A 24,612-nucleotide genomic window follows, 5' to 3' on the forward strand; every position below is an offset into this window, starting at 1 on the left:
TTAAATACATTTAAGTAAAGTTAATCTAATATTCCTACCTCAGGTGAACCATCACAGTCTCCAAACACATCAGCAAAGTCAGAAGGACTCTTCCTCAGAGTCTGGTCAGCAGGCAGCGTGTTGTCATTGTAAGAGGACACAAACTTAAAGTCACTGGTTCGAGATCCTGTGGTCAAGTAGGCGTCATAGTTGTAAGTGCTGCGTAAAGTTCCTGTGCCGTCAACATCTGCGTAGTTAGGAGGCAGATAAGCACTGGGGATGGCCACTGCTCCATCAAACAACATTCTGGGCTTCTTCCTGTGACAGAACCTCACACCCAGGATGATGATGATGAAGGTGAGGAAGAAGGTGGACACACACACCAGAGCGATGATCAGATAAGAGGTGAGTTTGGAATTCTTCTCATCATAAGAAATGTCCTTCAGTTCTGGCACCTCAGCCAAGTTATCAGAAATCAGTAGATACATGGAACAGGTGGCAGAGAGAGAGGGCTGTCCGTTATCTTTCACTGCCACAATCAGGTTCTGTTTCATGCTGTCTGACTCAGAAATGTCCCGCTGGGTCCTGATCTCTCCGCTGTGGAGACCAATAGTGAAAAGTCCTGGATCAGTGGACTTGATAATATGATAGGACAGCCAGGCGTTCTGTCCAGAGTCTGCGTCCACTGCGATGACTTTGGACACCAGAGAGCCTCCGTGTGCAGCTTTGGGGACCAGCTCGGTCATGAAGGAGTTGCCCTCCGGGGTGGGGTACAGTATCTGAGGAGAGTTGTCGTTCACGTCTGATATGAAGACACTGACGCTCACGTTGCTGCTGAGTGGAGGAGAACCGTTGTCTCTGGCCATCACCTGGACTTTAAAACTCCTCCACTGTTCATAGTCAAAGGACCTGACAGCGTGGATCACCCCTGTGTCTCCGTTAACAGACAGATAGGAGGACACCTGGGCACCGTTAACCTCAGCAGGTAACAGAGAATAAACCACGGTACCGTTTTGTCTCCAGTCTGGGTCTCGAGCAGTAACGGAACATAAAGAGGAGCCAGGTTTGTTGTTTTCTCTCACATATGCGCTGTAGGACTGTTCCTCAAACACAGGTGGGTTGTCGTTGATGTCTGCTACTGATAAGTGAACAGTTTTAGAGGAGCGTTGTCATTAACGTCAGTGATTTTAACAATTATTTTTGCCACAGATGTTAATCCATAACCATCTTTCGCTTCAATAAACAGCTCATAATTTGACCCCTCCTCATAATCAATCTCTCCTATCACTATGATTTCTCCAGAGTTCTGATCAAGTGAAAACATTTTACGTGATTTTTCAGATATTCTACTGAAGTTACATGACCATTAACTCCTTCATCAGCATCAGTGGCACTAACAGTGATAACTGATGTTTTCAGAGGAGAATTTTCTCTCAGTGTGGTCTGATACTCAGCCTGAGTGAAGACAGGAGCGTTATCGTTTGCGTCCAGAACAACAACATGGATGACCACAGTCCCGGATCTCTGAGGAGAACCTCCATCTACAGCAGTCAGCAATAATTTCATTTCCTGCTGCTCCTCTCTGTCTAGTTCTTTATTCAACACCAATTCTCCATATTTACTACCGTCACTCGATGTCTGAGTATTGAAAACAAAATTTTTATTTTGCTGCAGAACATAATTCTGAACAGTATTCTGACCTATATCTGAGTCATGAGCCTCATTGATGCGATATCTCGCTCCTTTATCAGCAGACTCTCGTATTTCTAACTTCACTATATCCTTGGGAAAAACTGGAGCATTATCATTAACATCTTGTACTTGCAGAGACAATCGGTGAAGCTCCAAAGGATTCTCCAGCAGCAGGTCAAATTTAAGGACGCATGAAGGTTTTTCTCCACAATGCTCCTCTCTGTCAATTCTCTCAGCGACCACTAGATCTCCGTTCCGAGCGTCAATACCAACGAATCTTTTGTCACTTCCCTCAACATCAACACGAGCTTTACGGGCTGAAAGCATGGAAACATCAAATCCCAAATCCTTGGCGATATTTCCGATCACAGATCCTCGTTTTAGCTCTTCCTGCACGGAGTAGCTCAGGTCTCCGTGTGCGCACTGGGCCACAACAAAGACGATGACAAATCCGAGGCTTGCAGCATTAAATCCAGTCAAAATCATCGTCACACAGAGTAGATCTTTTTCAAATATCAGTAGAACAAAATGAAAGCAGTTAATCCATCAACAGAATTCGCCTCTTTGTGTGTCGTCTCGTCTGAAAAGCTGCAGAGATCTGCGAGGTTCTCGATCACTGGGTGTGAATGATCTCTGCGTAACCAACATTTCACCCCATCAGAAGGTCTCTAGTGACACCGTGAGGACAAAAATAACCATTACATTTTACAAAATATTATGAGTTGTTGTTATCTCTGTTTGAAATGTAGATATAAGTGAGAACCAAAATATAGGAAAATAAAAAGTGATTACATTATTTAATTAAATAATTATTTTCTTTTAAATATTAGCATAAGTGCTAATTATAGTAGACCAAAACTAAGAAATAGTTGTATGTTATTATCTATTTAAAAAAAACAAAAAAAACATATATATTTAGGCGATGGAAGACTGATCAACACCAACTAGAAAATAAAAGGTAAGAAAGGCAAAAAAAACATTAACAACAGCGCAGATTTTTGTTCAAAAAACTGAAATATATCAATAATTTTAAAAACGTAATTATCCCAGAAAACAGGATATTCAATTCTACTTTACACACTTTAATCTGACCATATATAATGAAGATATATGTTTAACATATAATTATATAGCTGAAAAAGGCATTGGCCTTAAGAAATGAACAAATAGAATCGAAGATATAGTTAAGTATTAAAATGTGAGGGTGCTTCTTATCAGATTCACCTTAGTATTAAAGCAGACATTCAGCACTAAGGACAGCGGCAGAGAAAGAATGTTCCCTAGCTACAAAACACTTGAGACTTATACACATAAGAAAAGTCAGTTTTCAAACCATGAAACAGATGTATCAACTCAAAGAAAAAAAAAACCCACCATGAATCTTAATATTCCCAAAGTAAAAACCAGAATCCCTTCATGTAAAAATCAATCTTGTTTTTGACCTCTAAAACAACTCATGGGGAAATATATTTGTTTGTAAAAAAAAAAAGAAAACTACAACTTAGGAAATAATAAAAATGACTACTTGATCTGCATCATGTTATTGTTTAGAAATCTAAGAGATGATCAAATACATAAAATATGTAAAATAAATTAACAAGTTCCTTGGATAGGTAAAAAATCATTATTGTTCCAGCCACAGATAAATTACAAACTCATTTTTATGACAACAATTAAATACATTTAAGTAATGTTACTCAAATATTCCTACCTCAGGTGAACCATCACAGTCTCCAAACACGTCAGCAAAGTCAGAAGGACTCTTCCTCAGAGTCTGGTCAGCAGGCAGCGTGTTGTCATTGTAAGAGGACACAAACTTAAAGTCACTGGTTCGAGATCCTGTGGTCAAGTAGGCGTCATAGTTGTAAGTGCTGCGTAAAGTTCCTGTGCCGTCAACATCTGCGTAGTTAGGAGGGAGATAAGCACTGGGGATGGCCACTGCTCCATCAAACAACATTCTGGGCTTCCTCCTGTGACAGAACCTCACACCCAGGATGATGATGATGAAGGTGAGGAAGAAGGTGGACACACACACCAGAGCGATGATCAGATAAGAGGTGAGTTTGGAATTCTTCTCATCATAAGAAATGTCCTTCAGTTCTGGCACCTCAGCCAAGTTATCAGAAATCAGTAGATACATGGAACAGGTGGCAGAGAGAGAGGGCTGTCCGTTATCTTTCACTGCCACAATCAGGTTCTGTTTCATGCTGTCAGACTCAGAAATGTCCCGCTGGGTCCTGATCTCTCCGCTGTGGAGACCAATAGTGAAAAGTCCCGGATCAGTGGACTTGACGATATGATAGGACAGCCAGGCGTTCTGTCCAGAGTCTGCGTCCACTGCGATGACTTTGGACACCAGAGAGCCTCCGTGTGCAGCTTTGGGGACCAGCTCGGTCATGAAGGAGTTGCCCTCCGGGGTGGGGTACAGTATCTGAGGAGAGTTGTCGTTCACGTCTGATATGAAGACACTGACGCTCACGTTGCTGCTGAGTGGAGGAGAACCGTTGTCTCTGGCCATCACCTGGACTTTAAAACTCCTCCACTGTTCATAGTCAAAGGACCTGACAGCGTGGATCACCCCCGTGTCTCCGTTAACAGACAGATAGGAGGACACCTGGGCACCGTTCACCTCAGCAGGTAACAGAGAATAAACCACGGTACCGTTTTGTCTCCAGTCTGGGTCTCGAGCAGTAACGGAACATAAAGAGGAGCCAGGTTTGTTATTTTCACTCACATATGCGCTGTAGGACTGTTCCTCAAACACAGGTGGGTTGTCGTTGATGTCTGCTACTGATAAGTGAACAGTTTTAGAGGAGGACAGAGGAGGAGACCCCTCATCAGTGGCAGTGATTGTAATGTTGTAGTCAGACACCAGTTCACGGTCCAGTTGACCAGTAGTCACCAGAGAATAATAGTTTTTAATAGAAGGAACTAATTTAAATGGAACATTTTGTTGAATAAAACATTTGACTAGTTTGTTATTGTCAGAGTCTCTGTCCTGAACATTGATGATGCCCACCTCTGTACCAGGTGACACATTCTCAGGTATAGGGATTTTTAGAGACTTGACATGTATAACAGGAGCGTTGTCATTAACATCAGTGATTTTAATAATCACTTTTGTCTCAGATGTTAAGCCATAACCATCTTTAGCTTCAATAAACAGCTCATAATTCGACCCCTCCTCATAATCAATATCTCCTATCACTATGATTTCTCCAGAGTTCTGATCAAGTGAAAAGATTTCACGTGATTTTTCAGATACTCTACTGAACTCATAAGTCACATGACCATTGATTCCTTCATCTGCATCAGTGGCACCAACTGTGATAACTGATGTTTTCAAAGGTGAATTTTCTCTCAGTGTGGTCTGATACTCAGCCTGAGTGAAGACAGGAGCGTTATCATTTGCGTCCAGAACAACAACATGGATGACCACAGTCCCGGATCTCTGAGGAGAACCTCCATCTACAGCAGTCAGCAATAATTTCATTTCCTGCTGCTCCTCTCTGTCTAGTTCTTTATTCAACACTAATTCACCATATTTACTACCATCACTCGATGTCTGAGTATTGAAAACAAAATTAGCATTTTTTTGTAAAATGTAATTCTGAACAGTATTTTGACCTATATCTGAGTCATGAGCTGCATTGATGCGATATTTTGCTCCTTTAACTGCAGACTCTTGTATTTCTAACTTCAGTGTATCTTTGGGGAAAATTGGAGCATTATCATTAACATCTTGTACTTGCAGAGACAATCGGTGAAGCTCCAAAGGATTCTCCAGCAGCAGGTCAAATTTAAGGACGCATGAAGGTTTTTTTCCACAATGCTCCTCTCTGTCAATTCTCTCAGCGACCACTAGATCTCCGTTCCGAGCGTCAATACCGACGAATCTTTTGTCACTTCCCTCAACATCAACACGAGCTTCACGAGCAGAAAGCATGGAAACATCAAACCCCAAATCCTTGGCGATATTTCCGATCACAGATCCTCGTTTTAGCTCTTCCTGCACGGAGTAGCTCAGGTCTCCGTGTGCGCACTGGGCCACAACAAAGACGATGACAAATCCGAGGCTTGCAGCATTAAATCCAGTCAAAATCATCGTCACACAGAGTAGATGTGTTTCAAATATGAGTGGAACAAAATGAAAGTAAATTAATCCATCAACAGAAGTCCTCCCTTTGTGTGTCGCCTCGCCTGAAATACTGCAGAGATCTGCGAGGTTCTCGATCACTGGGTGCGAATGATCTCAGCTCAACCAACATTTCAACCCATCAAAAGGTCTCTAGTGACACCGTGAGGACAAAAATAGCAAGTACGTTTTCACAATTTAATATCAAATGTTTCTATTTTTAGCGCTTTAAACATTTGTAAGAACAATATTATCATCTTTTCATTATTTCGGTATACCTTTTTTTAATCTCCTAATTACTAGTTTTAATGCTGATTATAGGACAAAACGAAGAGAATATTTGGTTGATGTTATTATTTTCATTTTTTATTAATTTATTTATATATTGAAAGAGTGACAAATACAAAAATAAAAATATTATATCAGAAGTGAAAAACAAAGCTAAAAAATATCTTAAATCTTAATACACCAAACATAAATAAAGCTGAAATTTAACAAACTTTAATTTCCTGTAAAAAAAAACATACTATCACAAATGCCGGTAACAATTGACCTCAATAAACATAATGCAGATATATATTTAAGGAGCATTTGGACACAGCTGATTAAAAGAACGAATACAAACGACGACATAGTAAAGTATTGTAACACGTGTGGGTGCTTCTGATCAGTCTTCACAAGCTATTAAAGCAAATTCAGCACCAAGGACAGCGGCAGATAATTACTCTTCTCTAGCGACAAAACAAAAAATCCCACACAAATCAGGAAATCAAATTTCAAACCTTGAAACTGATGTATAAACTTAAAAATCACAAAGTCCGTAAGAAACAAAAGCTCTTTCCTGTCTACAGATCAAGGTTGTCTTTGCTACTAAAAACTCATGGTGAAATTTGATTGTGTGTAGGAATAATACAATCACAATTTAAAAAAGGATATGAGTGTCAATTTGAACTGCATCATATTAATACTAAAACATTTTTAAAAAGGAAATGAAAAATTATATAAAATACAGTTGATGGAAAAGAAAAATGTGAAAATGACCCGCGAAAGGAAAACCTTTGGATAAAACTGCTTTTTGATTAAGTTACGGGTAAAAAAGAAAAACAAACACTATTTAGGAATGCAACAAAAAGTTGCCAAATTACCAAACAATCATTTTAAAATACTTGTCGCAACATACAGTATATGATCATCTTCCCAGCCACAGAAAAAATAGGAACTCTCTTTAACAATAATTAAAAACAATTAACAAGTAATATTACTCAAATATTCCTACCTCAGGTGAACCATCACAGTCTCCAAACACATCAGCAAAGTCAGAAGGACTCTTCCTCAGAGTCTGGTCAGCAGGCAGCGTGTTGTCATTGTAAGAGGACACAAACTTAAAGTCACTGGTTCGAGATCCTGTGGTCAAGTAGGCGTCATAGTTGTAAGTGCTGCGTAAAGTTCCTGTGCCGTCAACATCTGCGTAGTTAGGAGGCAGATAAGCACTGGGGATGGCCACTGCTCCATCAAACAACATTCTGGGCTTCCTTCTGTGACAGAACCTCACACCCAGGATGATGATGATGAAGGTGAGGAAGAAGGTGGACACACACACCAGAGCGATGATCAGATAAGAGGTGAGTTTGGAATTCTTCTCATCATAAGAAATGTCCTTCAGTTCTGGCACCTCAGCCAAGTTATCAGAAATCAGTAGATACATGGAACAGGTGGCAGAGAGAGAGGGCTGTCCGTTATCTTTCACTGCCACAATCAGGTTCTGTTTCATGCTGTCAGACTCAGAAATGTCCCGCTGGGTCCTGATCTCTCCGCTGTGGAGACCAATAGTGAAAAGTCCCGGATCAGTGGACTTGACGATATGATAGGACAGCCAGGCGTTCTGTCCAGAGTCTGCGTCCACTGCGATGACTTTGGACACCAGAGAGCCTCCGTGTGCAGCTTTGGGGACCAGCTCGGTCATGAAGGAGTTGCCCTCCGGGGTGGGGTACAGTATCTGAGGAGAGTTGTCGTTCACGTCTGATATGAAGACACTGACGCTCACGTTGCTGCTGAGTGGAGGAGAACCGTTGTCTCTGGCCATCACCTGGACTTTAAAACTCCTCCACTGTTCATAGTCAAAGGACCTGACAGCGTGGATCACCCCCGTGTCTCCGTTAACAGACAGATAGGAGGACACCTGGGCACCGTTCACCTCAGCAGGTAACAGAGAATAAACCACGGTACCGTTTTGTCTCCAGTCTGGGTCTCGAGCAGTAACGGAACATAAAGAGGAGCCAGGTTTGTTGTTTTCACTCACATATGCGCTGTAGGACTGTTCCTCAAACACAGGTGGGTTGTCGTTGATGTCTGCTACTGATAAGTGAACAGTTTTAGAGGAGGACAGAGGAGGAGACCCCTCATCAGTGGCAGTGATTGTAATGTTGTAGTCAGACACCAGTTCACGGTCCAGTTGACCAGTAGTCACCAGAGAATAATAGTTTTTAATAGAAGGAACTAATTTAAATGGAACATTTTGTTGAATAAAACATTTGACTTGTTTGTTATTGTCAGAGTCTCTGTCCTGAACATTGATGATGCCCACCTCTGTACCAGGTGACACATTCTCAGGTATGGGGATATTTAAAGACTTGACATGTATAACAGGAGCGTTATCGTTAACGTCAATGATTTTAATAATTACTTTTGCCTCGGATGAAAGTCCATAACCATCTTTAGCTTCAACAAACAGCTCATAATTTGACCCCTCCTCATAATCAATCTCTCCTATCACTATGATTTCACCAGAGTTCTGATCAAGTGAAAATATTTCACGCGATTTTTTTGAGATTCTACTAAACTCATAAGTCACATGACCATTGACTCCTTCATCAGCATCAGTCGCACTAACAGTGATAACTGATGTTTTCAGAGGTGAATTTTCTCTCAGTGTGGTCTGATACTCAGCCTGAGTGAAGACAGGAGCGTTATCGTTTGCGTCCAGAACAACAACATGGATGACCACAGTCCCGGATCTCTGAGGAGAACCTCCATCTACAGCAGTCAGCAATAATTTCATTTCCTGCTGCTCCTCTCTGTCTAGTTCTTTATTTAACACTAATTCACCATTTTTACTACCATCACTCGATGTCTGAGTATTAAAAACGAAATTTTCATTTTTCTGCAGAATATAATTCTGAACAGTATTCTGACCTATATCTGAGTCATGAGCAGCATTGATGCGATATTTCGCTCCTTTATCAGCAGATTCACGTATTTCTAACTTCAGTGTATCTTTAGGAAATACAGGAGCATTATCATTAACATCTTGTACTTGCAGAGACAATCGGTGAAGCTCCAAAGGATTCTCCAGCAGCAGGTCAAATTTAAGGACGCACGAAGGTTTTTCTCCACAATGCTCCTCTCTGTCAATTCTCTCAGCGACCACTAGATCTCCGTTCCGAGCGTCAATACCGACGAATCTTTTGTCACTTCCCTCAACATCAACACGAGCTTTACGGGCAGAAAGCATGGAAGCATCAAACCCCAAATCCTTGGCGATATTTCCGATCACAGATCCTCGTTTTAGCTCTTCCTGCACGGAGTAGCTCAGGTCTCCGTGTGCGCACTGGGCCACAACAAAGACGATGACAAAGCCGAAGCTTGCAGCATCAAATCCAGTCAAAATCATCGTCACACAGAGTAGATGTGTTTCAAATATCAGTAGAACAAAATGAAAGCAGTTAATCCATCAACAGAATTCCTCTCTTTGTGTGTTGTCTTGTCTGAAAAGCTGCAGAGATCTGCGAGGTTCTCGATCACTGGGTGTGAATGATCTCTGCGTAACCAACATTTCACTCCATCTAAAGGTCTCTAGTGACACCGTGAGGACAAAAATCACCATTACATTTTTACAATATATTATGAGTTGTTGTTATTTGTATTTTCAATTTAGATATTAGTGCTAAAAAAATATAAATAAATGAAAAAGGAATCGTTATTTAATTAAATAATTATTGTCTTTTATTTCAGTAAATACATTGTTTAAGTGCTAACCATAGAAGATGAAAACAAAAAAATAGTTTTATGTTATTCTCTATTTAAAATTAAACAACATATGTATTTAAGCAATGAAAGACTGATCAATACCAACTAAAAGCAGACATTCAACACTAAGGACAGCGGCAGAGAAATAATCTTCCCTAGCTACAAAACACTTAAAGGTTGTACAAATAAGGAAAGTCACTTTTCAAACCATGAAACAGATGTATCAACTCAAAGAAAAAAAAGAAAAAAATCTCAATATTCCCAAAGTAAAAACCAGGATCTCTTCCTCATGTATAAATCAATCTTGTTTTTTACTACTAAAACAACTTATGGGGAAATATATTTGTGTGTAAAATACACAATCAAAATTTGGTAAATAATTGAAAGGTCTACTTAATTGATATCATGATATTGTTTAGAAATCTAAAAGATGAAATACAAAATAGACAAAAAAAAAAAAGTTCCTTGGACAGGAAACACATGAGCATGACTCCATATAGGCAAATATGTCAATAAAACCAACATTTTTACAAAGATCAAGATACTACTGAACGTAAAAATATTAGTTATGAAGGTAGTCACAAGTTGTTGAATTAGGATTTTGATATACTGGTTCCATCAAGAATCATGATCGCTCCAGCCACAGTGAAATTGCAACCTCACTTTTATGAAAACATTTAAATACATTTAAGTAAAGTTACTCAAATATTCCTACCTCAGGTGAACCATCACAGTCTCCAAACACGTCGGCAAAGTCAGAAGGACTCTTCCTCAGAGTCTGGTCAGCAGGCAGCGTGTTGTCATTGTAAGAGGACACAAACTTAAAGTCACTGGTTCGAGATCCTGTGGTCAAGTAGGCGTCATAGTTGTAAGTGCTGCGTAAAGTTCCTGTGCCGTCAACATCTGCGTAGTTAGGAGGGAGGTAAGCACTGGGGATGGCCACTGCTCCATCAAACAACATTCTGGGCTTCCTCCTGTGACAGAACCTCACACCCAGGATGATGATGATGAAGGTGAGGAAGAAGGTGGACACACACACCAGAGCGATGATCAGATAAGAGGTGAGTTTGGAATTCTTCTCATCATAAGAAATGTCCTTCAGTTCTGGCACCTCAGCCAAGTTATCAGAAATCAGTAGATACATGGAACAGGTGGCAGAGAGAGAGGGCTGTCCGTTATCTTTCACTGCCACAATCAGGTTCTGTTTCATGCTGTCAGACTCAGAAATGTCCCGCTGGGTCCTGATCTCTCCGCTGTGGAGACCAATAGTGAAAAGTCCCGGATCAGTGGACTTGACGATATGATAGGACAGCCAGGCGTTCTGTCCAGAGTCTGCATCCACTGCGATGACTTTGGACACCAGAGAGCCTCCGTGTGCAGCTTTGGGGACCAGCTCGGTCATGAAGGAGTTGCCCTCCGGGGTGGGGTACAGTATCTGAGGAGAGTTGTCGTTCACGTCTGATATGAAGACACTGACGCTCACGTTGCTGCTGAGTGGAGGAGAACCGTTGTCTCTGGCCATCACCTGGACTTTAAAACTCCTCCACTGTTCATAGTCAAAGGACCTGACAGCGTGGATCACCCCCGTGTCTCCGTAAACAGACAGATAGGAGGACACCTGGGCACCGTTCACCTCAGCAGGTAACAGAGAATAAACCACGGTACCGTTTTGTCTCCAGTCTGGGTCTCGAGCAGCAACAGAACATAAAGAGGAGCCAGGTTTGTTATTTTCACTCACATATGCGCTGTAGGACTGTTCCTCAAACACAGGTGGGTTGTCGTTGATGTCTGCTACTGATAAGTGAACAGTTTTAGAGGAGGACAGAGGAGGAGACCCCTCATCAGTGGCAGTGATTGTAATGTTGTAGTCAGACACCAGTTCACGGTCCAGTTGACCAGTAGTCACCAGAGAATAATAGTTTTTAATAGAAGGAACTAATTTAAATGGAACATTTTGTTGAAGAAAACATTTGACTTGTTTGTTATTGTCAGAGTCTCTGTCCTGAACATTGATGATGCCCACCTCTGTACCAGGTGACACATTCTCAGGTATGGAGTTAGACAATGATTTTAAGTTAATAACTGGGGCATTGTCATTTATATCTGAGATTTCAACCATTAAAGTTGCATATGAGGCTAATCCCAGACCGTCTTTTGCACTGATCTGCAGTTCATAAGATGATTCTTTTTCATAATCTATATTTCCAGCAACACTGACTTCTCCAGTGGTTGGATTTAAAGAAAATAGTTGCTCTTCATCAGCAACATGATCAAACCCGTAAACAACTTCACTGTTGACGCCATCATCTGCGTCACTTGCACTAACTGTTATTACGACAGTATCTAGAGGAGAGTTTTCAGGGATTCTGGCTCTATACACTGGCTGACTGAACACTGGGGCGTTATCATTAGCATCCAGCACAGTGACGTGGATGATCACTGTACCTGATCTCTGAGGAGAGCCGCCATCATAAGCTGTTAATAAAAGGCTGATTTCTTGTTCATCCTCTCTGTCTAACTCCTTGTCTAAAATCAATTCACCATATTTCCTACCACTGTTTTTTGTCTTCACATTTAATGAGAAGTGATTATTCCGTTGGAGGGTGTAGCTCTGAACAGCATTTTCACTGATATCCGCATCGTGCGCTTCATCCAGAGGAAAAACTGCGCCTTTGTAAGTCGATTCGCTAATTTCAAAATTTAGCAAATTCTCTTTAAACTGCGGCGAATTATCATTAATATCCTGCACGCGGATATTTACTCTGTGGATCTCTAACGGGCTTTCCAGAACCAGATCTTGCTTTAGAACGCACGACGCCTTTTTTGCACAAAGACCTTCTCGGTCGATCCTTCGCTCCACGACCAAATCACCAGTGTGGACGTTCAGTCCGCAGTATTTCACGTTGTTGTCTTCCGTTTCCATGCGAGCCCTACGAGCAGACAATCCTCCAGAATTAATTCCCAGTTCTTTGGCAATATTTCCGACCACAGCTCCTATTTTCATCTCCTCGGGGATCGAGAAGCTCACGTCTCCGTGAACACGGTGGAGGAAAAGAGCCATAAAAACAAAAACGATCCTCATTCTGAATCCACAGGACGTCATAGTTGATCACCAGACTGATAAATCCACATGTAATGTCCCTTTTCGTCGATAAAATCACACAAAGACCGCGACAATGTTCAGCAGCCAACAATAACAGCCATCTTACTCAGCGCATATCTGACGACAGACACAGGCAAAAGCAGAAGAGGACCGTGAATTCTCATTCGCTGGTACATGCTGACATCTAGAGTATATTTAGAGACATGACAAGTCAGTATGACAACAGTTACACCTGGTAACCAAAATAATATAGGAGGAGGATATTAAAAACGAGTTACTGTCAAACAGTAAAAGACCACAAACTACAACTGAATGTTATGAGAAGATATTTTGAAACGCTAAATATTGTATTTGCTACCATGGATCAGTGTTACATAAGGCGGAGATAAGGGATACCTAACAATAACATCACTTGCACATTATATGTCAACCCCTTTGTCTAAATATTGTAGGGGGGAAACATACATGACAAGATTATGGACACACTTGGCTTAAATACACACACACAGACACACACAGACACACGCACGCACGCACGGGCGCGCGCACACACACACACACACACACACACACACACACACACACACACACACACACACACACACACACACACACACACACACATATATATGTTTTATCAAAAATATAATACATATAATGTATTAAAACATCATCAACAGAGCTAACAAAATCAAAAACTGAACAAACATTACATCACCTAACAATGATAATGCAATATAAATTGTTTAAAACACAAAAATTAATATGTTTTAAGCAGGGAACCAAATTAAACTTAACCAATGTTATGTAAAGGAACACAAATTAAAGTAAAGTAAAGTAAAGTGAAATTAAGAAAATAAGGTAAATTAAAGTAAAGTAAAATAAAAAAAAAGTGAAATACCATAAAATAAAATAAATAAAAATTAAAAACTCATATTAATAAAATAAAATGACATTTAATCAAGTCTCTAAGATAAATGCTTCAACTTCTGAATGACCAATATTTTTTATAAAATATTTATAATAATTCTCTCAGTATCCTTTGAATAAAATCAAGTTTTATTCAATCAGCAGTGTCTGGGTAAGATTAAAACGAGCGCAAAGGTAAATAAGAAATTCAGTTAAATTCAGCACCAAGGACAGCGACGAAAAGCAGCTGAACGCAGAAGCGAAGACAGAGTGGAGAGGAAGACAAGCCCCAGCCGAAAATCTTTTCTGATTTTACTCGAAAACAGTTTAAAAAATATTATTCAACCTGAGAGAGAGCTGTGACTACACTCCATGACAAGAGTTACAGTATATAATAATTTAAAGCAGGCACACAACAGTTCTAAGGTCAAGATTGTGGAGCGCATATTTCTGGTAAGGTAACATTTTGTGAATTAACATACAATATAAATGATCACAAAATGTAAAATAATAGTATCAGTCATTTGAAATGTACTTATTTAAAGTGAAAGCATAATCCTACCTCAGGTGAACCATCACAGTCTCCAAACACATCAGCAAAGTCAGAAGGACTCTTCCTCAGAGTCTGGTCAGCAGGCAGCGTGTTGTCATTGTAAGAGGACACAAACTTAAAGTCACTGGTTCGAGATCCTGTGGTCAAGTAGGCGTCATAGTTGTAAGTGCTGCGTAAAGTTCCTGTGCCGTCAACATCTGCGTAGTTAGGAGGGAGATAAGCACTGGGGATGGCCACTGCTCCATCAAACAACATTCTGGGCTTCCTCCTGTGACAGAACCTCACACCCAGGATGATGATGATGAAGGTGAGGAAGAAGGTGGACACACACACCAGAGCGATGATCAGATAAGAGGTGAGTTTGGAATTCTTCTCATCATAAGAAATGTCCTTCAGTTCTGGCACCTCAGCCAAGTTATCAGAAATCAGTAGATACATGGAACAGGTGGCAGAGAGAGAGGGCTGTCCGTTATCTTTCACTGCCACAATCAGGTTCTGTTTCATGCTGTCAGACTCAGAAATGTCCCGCTGGGTCCTGATCTCTCCGCTGTGGAGACCAATAGTGAAAAGTCCCGGATCAGTGGACTTGACGAAATGATAGGACAGCCAGGCGTTCTGTCCAGAGTCTGCGTCCACTGCGATGACTTTGGACACCAGAGAGCCTCCGTGTGCAGCTTTGGGGACCAGCTCGGTCATGAAGGAGTTGCCCTCCGGGGTGGGGTACAGTATCTGAGGAGAGTTGTCGTTCACGTCTGATATGAAGACACTGACGCTCACGTTGCTGCTGAGTGGAGGAGAACCGTTGTCTCTGGCCATCACCTGGACTTTAAAACTCCTCCACTGTTCATAGTCAAAGGACCTGACAGCGTGGATCACCCCCGTGTCTCCGTTAACAGACAGATAGGAGGACACCTGGGCACCGTTCACCTCAGCAGGTAACAGAGAATAAACCACGGTACCGTTTTGTCTCCAGTCTGGGTCTCGAGCAGTAACGGAACATAAAGAGGAGCCAGGTTTGTTGTTTTCTCTCACATATGCACTGTAGGACTGTTCCTCAAACACAGGTGGGTTGTCGTTAATGTCTGCTACTGATAAGTGAACAGTTTTAGAGGAGGACAGAGGAGGAGACCCCTCATCAGTGGCAGTGATTGTAATGTTGTAGTCAGACACCAGTTCACGGTCCAGTTGACCAGTAGTCACCAGAGAATAATAGTTTTTAATAGAAGGAACTAATTTAAATGGAACATTTTGTTGAATAAAACATTTGACTTGTTTGTTATTGTCAGAGTCTCTGTCCTGAACATTGATGATGCCCACCTCTGCACCAGGTGACACATTCTCAGGTATGGGGATTTTTAAAGACTTGACATGTATAACAGGAGCGTTGTCGTTAACGTCAGTGATTTTAATAATAACTTTAGCATCGGACGTTAGTCCATAACCATCTTTAGCTTCAACAAAAACCTCATACTTTGACCCCTCCTCATAATCAATCTCTCCTATCACTATGATTTCTCCAGAGTTTGGATCAATTGAGAAAATTTCTCGTGACTTAACAGATAGTTGATTAAACTCATAAGTCACATGACCATTGATTCCTTCATCAGCATCAATTGCACTAACAGTGATAACTGATGTTTTCAGAGGTGAATTTTCTCTCAGTGTGGTCTGATACTCAGCCTGAGTGAAGACAGGAGCGTTATCGTTTGCGTCCAGAACAACAACATGGATGACCACAGTCCCGGATCTCTGAGGAGAACCTCCATCTACAGCAGTCAGCAATAATTTCATTTCCTGCTGCTCCTCTCTGTCTAGTTCTTTATCCAACACTAGTTCACCATTTTTACTACCTGCACTCGATGTCTGAGTATTAAACACAAAATATTTATTTTCCTGCAGAATATAATTCTGAACAGTATTCTGACCTATATCTGCATCTCGTGCAGCATTGATGCGATATTTCGCTCCTTTAACAGTTAACTCGTGTATTTCTAATTTCACAATAGTTTTAGGAAAAACCGGAGAATTATCGTTAACATCTTGTACTTGAAGAGACAATCGGTGAAGCTCCAAAGGATTCTCCAGCAGCAGGTCAAATTTAAGGACGCATGAAGGTTTTTCTCCACAATGCTCCTCTCTGTCAATTCTCTCAGCGACCACTAGATCTCCGTTCCGAGCGTCAATACCGACGAATCTTTTGTCACTTCCCTCAACATCAACACGAGCTTTACGGGCAGAAAGCATGGAAACATCAAATCCCAAATCCTTGGCGATATTTCCGATCACAGATCCTCGTTTTAGCTCTTCCTGCACGGAGTAGCTCAGGTCTCCGTGTGCGCACTGGGCCACAACAAAGACGATGACAAAGCCGAAGCTTGAAGCATCAAATCCAGTCAAAATCATCGTCACACAGAGTAGATGTGTCTCAAAAATGAAGAAAAAAAATCAAGGTGTGTTATTCCATCAACGGAGTCCTCTCTGTGTGTGTCGTCTCGCCTTAAACGCTGCAGAGATCTGCGAGGTTCTCGATCACTGGGTGTAAATGTTCTCAGCTAAACACTAATTCAACCCATCAAAAGGTCTCTAGTGACACCGTGAGGACAAAAATAGTAATTACAATTTTCAACAATTATTAGATGTGGATTTTTTTGTTTTAACTTTTGAAAAATACTAAGAACACAGTTATAATCATAAATAATTATATAATTATTTCTTTGATTTATTCATTTTAATGAATGTACATTCCCACTTTGAAAGCAGAGTGAAATAGACCAATACAAATCAATTTATCATCGATATTATTGATTAAAAATGAAACTATTTAAATAACCTAAGACTGATCAAAACGAGAAGTTAAATATTCTACAAGAAGTGCAAAACACAGCTAAACTACATTGTACATCTTACTACACCAACCTAAAATACATCAGTCATTTAACAAACTTCAATATTCTAAAGGAAAAGACAACCACAGCAATGTTTTACTATTGACCTAGATCAATATTATGGAGATAAGTGTTTGACAACTATATATTTATATAGAGCTGAAAATAGTATCAACTTAAATAAAAAGAAAATTACAATCCAATATAAATGAAGGCTTACAACATATATTAATGCTTCTGACCAGTATTTACTGTATATAACAGTTAATGCACACATTCAGCACTAAGGACAGCGGAGGATAGGTAATCTTTTCTAGCTACAAGACAGATAAAAACTACACAAATCAGGAAAATCAAATTTCATACCATGACAAACCATTAACTACAGGTAAAACAAATCCATATGAATTTTAATAATCACAGAGTCATCTAAAAACTGAAATATCTTCCTTGTGTATGAATCAATCTTGGTGTTTGTTACTAAAATAACACATGGGGAAATGTGTTTGTGTGTAGGAAAAATAAAATCACAGTTTAGTAATGAGTAAAAAAATACACTGGATTACAACATATGAGTACGGAGCCCCGGAGGTGATATGAATGTATTTATTTTATTTCAAGATACTCTTCTGTAGTGATAATCGAATTGTGTGAAATTCATATCTTGAAATTCAAATATTTGAATTCATTTCTCAAGTCATTTCGTCGCTCTAGCTCTCAATAATTAAGGTAAAAAGGACTATTGATATTCTCCACTAGTTATGGCAAAGTAGTTATTTAAAGTGACCTTGTTTCACCAAAATGAACAAGTCGTTATTGGAGTCTTGTTCTTCATGTTAACAACTCCAGTTTTTTAGTTCAGCCACTGGAAGACGTTGTTAGAGTTTGAGAAAATAAACTTAAGTTTGTGGGGAAAGAAACATGTGAGCATGACTCACAATAGAAAAATAATCTAAATAAAAGAACAATTGTATTAAGTAACGAGTAATTAGGAAGATGAAAACAGTAAATCTGAATACAAATACAAGTTGCCAAATATTGACTTTAAAATACTTCCTAACATGAATGATCACCTTTCCAGCCACAGTGATTGTATACACACTTTTATAACACCAAATAAATATGTTTAATAAGTAATGTTATTTAAATATTCCTACCTCAGGTGAACCATCACAGTCTCCAAACACATCAACAAAGTCAGAAGGACTCTTCCTCAGAGTCTGGTCAGCAGGCAGTGTGTTGTCATTGTAAGAGGACACAAACTTAAAGTCACTGGTTCGAGATCCTGTGGTCAAGTAGGCGTCATAGTTGTAAGTGCTGCGTAAAGTTCCTGTGCCGTCAACATCTGCGTAGTTAGGAGGGAGATAAGCACTGGGGATGGCCACTGCTCCATCGAACAACATTCTGGGCTTCCTCCTGTGACAGAACCTCACACCCAGGATGATGATGATGAAGGTGAGGAAGAAGGTGGACACACACACCAGAGCGATGATCAGATAAGAGGTGAGTTTGGAATTCTTCTCATCATAAGAAATGTCCTTCAGTTCTGGCACCTCAGCCAAGTTATCAGAAATCAGTAGATACATGGAACAGGTGGCAGAGAGAGAGGGCTGTCCGTTATCTTTCACTGCCACAATCAGGTTCTGTTTCATGCTGTCAGACTCAGAAATGTCCCGCTGGGTCCTGATCTCTCCGCTGTGGAGACCAATAGTGAAAAGTCCCGGATCAGTGGACTTGACGATATGATAGGACAGCCAGGCGTTCTGTCCAGAGTCTGCGTCCACTGTGATGACTTTGGACACCAGAGAGCCTCCGTGTGCAGCTTTGGGGACCAGCTCGGTCATGAAGGAGTTGCCCTCCGGGATGGGGTACAGTATCTGAGGAGAGTTGTCGTTCACGTCTGATATGAAGACACTGACGCTCACGTTGCTGCTGAGTGGAGGAGAACCGTTGTCTCTGGCCATCACCTGGACTTTAAAACTCCTCCACTGTTCATAGTCAAAGGACCTGACAGCGTGGATCACCCCCGTGTCTCCGTTAACAGACAGATAGGAGGACACCTGGGCACCGTTCACCTCAGCAGGTAACAGAGAATAAACCACGGTACCGTTTTGTCTCCAGTCTGGGTCTCGAGCAGTAACGGAACATAAAGAGGAGCCAGGTTTGTTGTTTTCACTCACATATGCGCTGTAGGACTGTTCCTCAAACACAGGTGGGTTGTCGTTGATGTCTGCTACTGATAAGTGAACAGTTTTAGAGGAGGACAGAGGAGGAGACCCCTCATCAGTGGCAGTGATTGTAATGTTGTAGTCAGACACCAGTTCACGGTCCAGTTGACCAGTAGTCACCAGAGAATAATAGTTTTTAATAGAAGGAACTAATTTAAATGGAACATTTTGCTGAATTAAACATTTGACTTGTTTGTTATTGTCAGAGTCTCTGTCCTGAACATTGATGATGCCCACCTCTGTACCAGGTGACACATTCTCAGGTATGGGGATTTTTAGAGACTTGACATGTATAACAGGAGCGTTGTCGTTAACATCAGTGATTTTTATAATAACTTTGGCCTCAGATGAAAGTCCAAAACCATCTTTGGCTTCAACAAACAGCTCATAATTTGACCCCTCCTCATAATCAATTTCTCCTATCACTATGATTTCTCCAGAGTTCTGATCAAGAGAAAACATTTTACGTGACTTTTCAGATATTCTACTGAACTCATAAATTACATGACCATTAATTCCTTCATCAGCATCAGTGGCACTAACAGTGATAACTGATGTTTTCAGAGGTGAATTTTCTCTCAGTGTGGTCTGATACTCAGCCTGAGTGAAGACAGGAGCGTTATCGTTTGCGTCCAGAACAACAACATGGATGACCACAGTCCCGGATCTCTGAGGAGAACCTCCATCTACAGCAGTCAGCAATAATTTCATTTCCTGTTGCTCCTCTCTGTCTAGTTCTTTATTCAACACTAATTCACCATTTTTACTACCATCGCTCGATGTCTGAGTATTAAAAACGAAATTTTCATTTTTCTGCAGGATATAATTCTGAACAGTATTCTGACCTATATCTGAGTCATGAGCTGCATTGATGCGATATTTCGCTCCTTTATCAGCAGACTCATGTATTTCTAACTTCAGTTTATCTTTAGGAAAAACAGGAGCATTATCATTAACATCTTGTACTTGCAGAGACAATCGGTGAAGCTCCAAAGGATTCTCCAGCAGCAGGTCAAATTTAAGGACGCACGAAGGTTTTTCTCCACAATGCTCCTCTCTGTCAATTCTCTCAGCGACCACTAGATCTCCATTCCGAGCGTCAATACCGACGAATCTTTTGTCACTTCCCTCAACATCAACACGAGCTTCACGAGCAGAAAGCATGGAAACATCAAATCCCAAATCCTTGGCGATATTTCCGATCACAGATCCTCGTTTTAGCTCTTCCTGCACGGAGTAGCTCAGGTCTCCGTGTGCGCACTGGGCCACAACAAAGACGATGACAAATCCGAGGCTTGCAGCATTAAATCCAGTCAAAATCATCGTCACACAGAGTAGATGTGTTTCAAATATAAGAAGAACAAAATGAAAGCAGTTAATCCATCAACAGAATTCGCCTCTTTGTGTGTCGTCTCGTCTGAAAAGCTGCAGAGATCTGCGAGGTTCTCGATCACTGGGTGTGAATGATCTCTGCGTAACCAACATTTCACCCCATCAGAAGGTCTCTAGTGACACCGTGAGGACAAAAATAACCATTACATTTTTACAATATATTATGAGTTGTTGTTATTTGTGTTTTCAATTTAGATATTAGTGAGAACAAAAAATATATAAATAAATAATAAATCGTTATTTAATTAAATAATTATTGTATTTTATTTCAGTAGATACATAGTTTAAGTGCTAATTATAGAATACGAAAATAAAGACATAGTTTTATGTTATTCTCTATTTAAAATTAAACAACATATGAATTTAAGCAATGAAAGACTGATCAATACCAACTAGAAAATGATAAGTAAGAAGGGCAAAAAACCTAAACAACAGCGCGGATTAAAAAAAAAAAAAAACTGAAATACATCAGTAATTTTACAAACGTAATGATTCCAGAAAACAGGATATTCACTTCTACTTTACACAATTTAATCTGACCATATATAATGAAGATAAATGTTTAACATATAATGATACAGCTGAAAAAGGCATTGGCCTAAAGAAAAGAACAAATAGAATTGAGTATATAGTTAAATATTGAAATGTGTGGGTGCTTCTGATCAGATTCACCTTAGTATTAAAGCAGACATTCAGCACTAAGGACAGCGGCAGAGAAATAATCTTTCCTAGCTACAAAACACCTAAAGGTTGTACAAATAAGGGAAGTGACTTTTCAAACCATGAAACAGATGTATCAACTCAAAGAAAAAATGAAAAAAATATCAATATTCCCAAAGTAAAAACCAGGATGTCTTCCTCATGTATAAATCCATCTTGTTTTTTACTACTAAAGCAACTCATGGGAAAATATATTTGTGTGTAAAATAAAGATAATCAAATTTTGGGAAATAATTAAAATGTCTACTTTATCGATATCATGATATTGTTTAGAAATCTAAAAGATGAAATACAAAATAGACAAAAAAAAAAAATCCTTGGATAGGAAACACATGAGCACGACTCTATATAGGCAAATATGAAAATAAAACCAACATTTTCACAAAGATAAAGATACTACTGAACTTAAAAATATTAGTTATGAAAGTAGTCACAAGTTGTTTAATAAGGATTATAATATACTTGTCCCATCAAGAATCATTATCGCTCCAGCCACAGAGAAATTGCAACCTCACATTCATGAAAACAATTAAATACATCAAAGTAAAGTTAATCTAATATTCCTACCTCAGGTGAACCATCACAGTCTCCAAACACATCAGCAAAGTCAGAAGGACTCTTCCTCAGAGTCTGGTCAGCAGGCAGCGTGTTGTCATTGTAAGAGGACACAAACTTAAAGTCACTGGTTCGAGATCCTGTGGTCAAGTAGGCGTCATAGTTGTAAGTGCTGCGTAAAGTTCCTGTGCCGTCAACATCTGCGTAGTTAGGAGGGAGATAAGCACTGGGGATGGCCACTGCTCCATCAAACAACATTCTGGGCTTCCTCCTGTGACAGAACCTCACACCCAGGATGATGATGATGAAGGTGAGGAAGAAGGTGGACACACACACCAGAGCGATGATCAGATAAGAGGTGAGTTTGGAATTCTTCTCATCATAAGAAATGTCCTTCAGTTCTGGCACCTCAGCCAAGTTATCAGAAATCAGTAGATACATGGAACAGGTGGCAGAGAGAGAGGGCTGTCCGTTATCTTTCACTGCCACAATCAGGTTCTGTTTCATGCTGTCAGACTCAGAAATGTCCCGCTGGGTCCTGATCTCTCCGCTGTGGAGACCAATAGTGAAAAGTCCTGGATCAGTGGACTTGACGATATGATAGGACAGCCAGGCGTTCTGTCCAGAGTCTGCGTCCACTGCGATGACTTTGGACACCAGAGAGCCTCCGTGTGCAGCTTTGGGGACCAGCTCGGTCATGAAGGAGTTGCCCTCCGGGGTGGGGTACAGTATCTGAGGAGAGTTGTCGTTCACGTCTGATATGAAGACACTGACGCTCACGTTGCTGCTGAGTGGAGGAGAACCGTTGTCTCTGGCCATCACCTGGACTTTAAAACTCCTCCACTGTTCATAGTCAAAGGACCTGACAGCGTGGATCACCCCCGTGTCTCCGTTAACAGACAGATAGGAGGACACCTGGGCACCGTTCACCTCAGCAGGTAACAGAGAATAAACCACGGTACCGTTTTGTCTCCAGTCTGGGTCTCGAGCAGTAACGGAACATAAAGAGGAGCCAGGTTTGTTATTTTCACTCACATATGCGCTGTAGGACTGTTCCTCAAACACAGGTGGGTTGTCGTTGATGTCTGCTACTGATAAGTGAACAGTTTTAGAGGAGGACAGAGGAGGAGACCCCTCATCAGTGGCAGTGATTGTAATGTTGTAGTCAGACACCAGTTCACGGTCCAGTTGACCAGTAGTCACCAGAGAATAATAGTTTTTAATAGAAGGAACTAATTTAAATGGAAGATTTTGTTGAATAAAACATTTGACTTGTTTGTTATTGTCAGAGTCTCTGTCCTGAACATTGATGATGCCCACCTCTGTACCAGGTGACACATTCTCAGGTATTGGGATTTTTAGAGACTTGACATAAATCACAGGAGCGTTGTCATTAACATCAGTGATTTTAACAATTACTTTTGCCACAGATGTTAATCCATAACCATCTTTGGCTTCAACAAACAGCTCATAATTTGACCCCTCCTCATAATCAATCTCTCCTATCACTATGATTTCTCCAGAGTTCTGATCTAGTGAAAAGATTTCACGTGACTTTTCAGATATTCTACTGAACTCATAAGTCACATGACCATTAACTCCTTCATCAGCATCAGTGGCACTAACAGTGACAACTGATGTTTTCAGAGGTGAATTTTCTCTCAGTGTCGCCTGATACTCAGAATGAGTGAAGACAGGAGCGTTATCGTTTGCGTCCAGAACAACAACATGGATGACCACAGTCCCGGATCTCTGAGGAGAACCTCCATCTACAGCAGTCAGCAATAATTTAATTTCCTGCTGCTCCTCTCTGTCTAGTTCTTTATTCAACACCAATTCGCCATATTTACTGCCGTCACTCGATGTCTGAGTATTGAAAACAAAATTTTTATTTTGCTGCAGAATATAATTCTGAACAGTATTCTGACCTATATCTGAGTCATGAGCCTCATTGATGCGATATTTCGCTCCTTTAACAGCAGACTCTCGTATTTCTAACTTCACTATATCTTTAGGGAAAACAGGAGCATTATCATTAACATCTTGTACTTGCAGAGACAATCGATGAAGCTCCAAAGGATTCTCCAGCAGCAGGTCAAATTTAAGGACGCACGAAGGTTTTTCTCCACAATGCTCCTCTCTGTCAATTCTCTCAGCGACCACTAGATCTCCGTTCCGAGCGTCAATACCGACGAATCTTTTGTCACTTCCCTCAACATCAACACGAGCTTCACGAGCAGAAAGCATGGAAACATCAAATCCCAAATCCTTGGCGATATTTCCGATCACAGATCCTCGTTTTAGCTCTTCCTGCACGGAGTAGCTCAGGTCTCCGTGTGCGCACTGGGCCACAACAAAGACGATGACAAATCCGAGGCTTGCAGCATTAAATCCAGTTAAAATCATCGTCAAACAGAGTAGATGTGTTTCAAATA

General features: G+C 40.5%; 7 protein-coding genes across 15 annotated transcripts in view; all 7 read right to left on the reverse strand.

Annotated features, from left to right (window-relative positions):
• LOC148072349 (protocadherin gamma-A5-like) overlaps positions 1-24,612 on the reverse strand; it is a 235,222-nt gene that overhangs the window by 136,241 nt on the left and 74,369 nt on the right. The gene's annotated exons all lie outside the window — the stretch shown is intronic.
• The window catches only part of LOC148072368 (protocadherin beta-15-like), a 138,280-nt gene that overhangs the window by 57,398 nt on the left and 56,270 nt on the right, over positions 1-24,612 (reverse strand). The window contains exon 1 of one of the 9 annotated variants that reach the window (XM_087799957.1): positions 10,548-12,958. The exons of the other annotated variants lie outside the window; for them this stretch is intronic. Within the exon in view, the coding sequence (XP_087656083.1) occupies positions 10,548-12,935 (2,388 nt within the window). The 5' untranslated portion in view covers positions 12,936-12,958. Of the gene's footprint in view, positions 1-10,547; positions 12,959-24,612 lie in introns of those variants that run through there. 9 annotated transcript variants of the gene reach the window in all.
• On the reverse strand, positions 1,157-2,157 carry LOC148072373 (protocadherin-3-like). The gene has a single exon (XM_087799690.1). It carries the CDS (start codon positions 2,155-2,157, stop codon positions 1,267-1,269), a length of 891 nt encoding a protein of 296 aa, XP_087655816.1. The 3' UTR covers positions 1,157-1,266.
• LOC148072374 (protocadherin gamma-A12-like) lies at positions 3,365-5,816 on the reverse strand. Its single transcript, XM_087799691.1, has one exon. The coding sequence runs from the start codon at positions 5,774-5,776 to the stop codon at positions 3,365-3,367; it is 2,412 nt and encodes an 803-aa protein (XP_087655817.1). The 5' UTR covers positions 5,777-5,816.
• LOC148072375 (protocadherin gamma-A12-like) lies at positions 7,034-9,490 on the reverse strand. Its single transcript, XM_087799136.1, has one exon. The coding sequence runs from the start codon at positions 9,474-9,476 to the stop codon at positions 7,065-7,067; it is 2,412 nt and encodes an 803-aa protein (XP_087655262.1). The 5' UTR covers positions 9,477-9,490; the 3' UTR covers positions 7,034-7,064.
• On the reverse strand, positions 13,038-16,811 carry LOC148072376 (protocadherin gamma-A12-like). The gene is made up of 2 exons (XM_087799692.1): positions 14,407-16,811; positions 13,038-13,052 (listed from the first exon to the last, which is right to left on the reverse strand). Exons 1-2 carry the CDS (start codon positions 16,798-16,800, stop codon positions 13,038-13,040), a joined length of 2,409 nt encoding a protein of 802 aa, XP_087655818.1. The 5' UTR covers positions 16,801-16,811.
• On the reverse strand, positions 17,560-24,583 carry LOC148072377 (protocadherin beta-15-like). Its single transcript, XM_087799693.1, has 5 exons — positions 22,190-24,583; positions 20,356-20,770; positions 18,762-19,518; positions 18,440-18,698; positions 17,560-17,565 (listed from the first exon to the last, which is right to left on the reverse strand). Exons 1-5 carry the CDS (start codon positions 24,581-24,583, stop codon positions 17,560-17,562), a joined length of 3,831 nt encoding a protein of 1,276 aa, XP_087655819.1.

This window comes from Callionymus lyra, chromosome 9 (genome assembly GCF_982586985.1).
Source record: "Callionymus lyra chromosome 9, fCalLyr1.hap1.1, whole genome shotgun sequence".
Classification (NCBI taxonomy): domain Eukaryota; kingdom Metazoa; phylum Chordata; class Actinopteri; order Syngnathiformes; family Callionymidae; genus Callionymus; species Callionymus lyra.

Coding starts and splice junctions, on each gene's coding strand:
- LOC148072373 (XM_087799690.1), bottom strand. CDS start 2,157: ATGATTTTGACTGGATTTAATGCTGCAAGCCTCGGATTTGTCATCGTC.
- LOC148072374 (XM_087799691.1), bottom strand. CDS start 5,776: ATGATTTTGACTGGATTTAATGCTGCAAGCCTCGGATTTGTCATCGTC.
- LOC148072375 (XM_087799136.1), bottom strand. CDS start 9,476: ATGATTTTGACTGGATTTGATGCTGCAAGCTTCGGCTTTGTCATCGTC.
- LOC148072376 (XM_087799692.1), bottom strand. CDS start 16,800: ATGATTTTGACTGGATTTGATGCTTCAAGCTTCGGCTTTGTCATCGTC.
- LOC148072377 (XM_087799693.1), bottom strand. CDS start 24,583: ATGATTTTAACTGGATTTAATGCTGCAAGCCTCGGATTTGTCATCGTC. Junction 20,771..22,189: donor ACTGTGATGGTTCACCTGAG/GTAGGAATATTA, acceptor GTTGTGGCCCAG/TGCGCACACGGAGACCTGAG. Junction 18,699..18,761: donor TATCTGATCATCGCTCTGGT/GTGTGTGTCCAC, acceptor GTTCTGTCACAG/GAGGAAGCCCAGAATGTTGT.